The sequence below is a fragment of the Atta colombica genome, unplaced genomic scaffold (genome assembly GCF_001594045.1).
Source record: "Atta colombica isolate Treedump-2 unplaced genomic scaffold, Acol1.0 scaffold46, whole genome shotgun sequence".
NCBI classification, from domain to species: domain Eukaryota; kingdom Metazoa; phylum Arthropoda; class Insecta; order Hymenoptera; family Formicidae; genus Atta; species Atta colombica.
The window spans coordinates 209,258-211,036 of record NW_017259535.1 but is presented as its reverse complement, the minus strand read 5'-3'; the positions used below and the strand labels follow the sequence as shown (position 1 = coordinate 211,036).

Here is a 1,779-nt window from a genome sequence, read left to right as displayed (position 1 = left end):
TCAATGGTCATATGAATCATTAGTTATATATATTTAGTATTAAATTTTTTTACATTAGTCACTCACCTGTTTATACTTGGTTTTTTTACTAAGATACGCTTTTTCTAATATCTCATTAGATACTGCCTTTTTGCTCCTAGTATTTTTTATAGAAAGCGATTTTCCAAAGGGAGCAAACCAATACCTATTTAAACATTGAAATTATACATGCATTACTTTAAAGGTTTACATAAATCTTTTATCATGTATTAGATATTACATTTTGCAATTTCATTGATGTAAGCTTTTCAATAGTAATGTACATGAATCTAATTTTTTTCGAAAATAAAAGTAAGGAAAAAGCCTTATTCGAGATCTGAGCTAGATTTTACAATTAGCTTAACAATATTTTAGTCTGATTTATATATCCAGTTATATATCCATTTACATATCCAGTTCTGTAATTGTGCGCCAATGTAATTGTTTAATTCTCCTATCTTCAATAAATGTTTTCTTAATAAGTAATCATAATAGATATCACGATAAATGTTACCATGTTATTAAATATCCGTAACAGAATATAGGAAATTCAGAATTTCATTGAAATCCCATTGAAGTAATATTTTTTTGCGTTTTAAGATGCTTATTAACAATATCATTAAATTGGTTATCAATTCAATTTGTGATATTATCTTATCCTAATTTCAGTTTAGAATTTCAAGAGCGAAAATAAAATCGACATGCCGTTTACGAAACTGAATGTAGACACTGAAAAAAATGATGTTGCATCAATAGCATTATCTTAATTAAAAATAATTTTGTTAATTGCATAACAATATTAATAAAACAAATACTGACACTTTTGTTTTAATAATTAAATTTTTATTTGTTTCATTGACGCTATTGTTATATAAATCAACAAGATTATTTTCAATTTAAATAATGTTGTTAAAACAAGATTTTTCTCAATGTAATAATTTCTTAATGTTTAATATGGTGATTCAAAAATTCACAAATTCGGAGTACAAGACATGATATTTTATGTTAAAACAATTTTTTCCTTTAGCAAAATTACGTCCGATAAATAGTTTTTGAAGAAGAGCAGGTTGAAGTTAACAAATAAGCGCAAAAATTATTTATCGGATGCAATTTTGCTAAAGGAAAAAATTGTTTTAACATAAAATATCATGTACTCCGAACTCATGAATTTCGGATCACTCAATATATTTATAAATATATTAATTATATATATCAATATATTAATAATTATATTAACATATGTATACACATATATACAATGAGAGCAAAAAATATTCAATTACAAAGAAATTTTTTATAAAAAAATCTTATTTGTAGAAAATAAATATTAGCAATTTTATACAATGAATACATTCTGTTCTTACATTAACAAACGAGCTTCGCATATATTTTTAATTTTAAAAACTAAATTTCTCGACTGTACAAAAATTGTACTTTTTGAGCATCCAAATAATACAATTTTTAATTTTCGCTTATTTTTTAGACGATATATTTTCTATAATTAATACACATCTTTTTGGTATATAATTTTAAGAAACATACAATTTTTTATTCTTTTTGAATAAATTGTTAATTACACAGCAAGAAATAATCGTCAATTAAACATCGAATTAAATTGAAATCATATCAATGTTGAGTCAACATCAATTCGATGACTCATTTCTTGTTTGATAATATTTACTTTTTAAAAATAAGGTTCTTTTAAAAAATATTTTCTTTGTACGAATACATTTTGCTCTCACTATATATATATATATATAT

The 1,779-nt window shown here is 22.9% G+C and overlaps 1 protein-coding gene across 1 annotated transcript in view; it reads right to left on the bottom strand.

Moving 5' to 3' along the window:
- LOC108691388 (ceramide synthase 6) overlaps window positions 1-1,779 on the bottom strand; it is a 4,692-nt gene that overhangs the window by 2,021 nt on the left and 892 nt on the right. Inside the window, exon 3 of the mRNA XM_018199116.1 lies at window positions 67-184. Within this exon, the coding sequence (XP_018054605.1) occupies window positions 67-184 (118 nt within the window). The remainder of the gene's footprint in view (window positions 1-66; window positions 185-1,779) is intronic.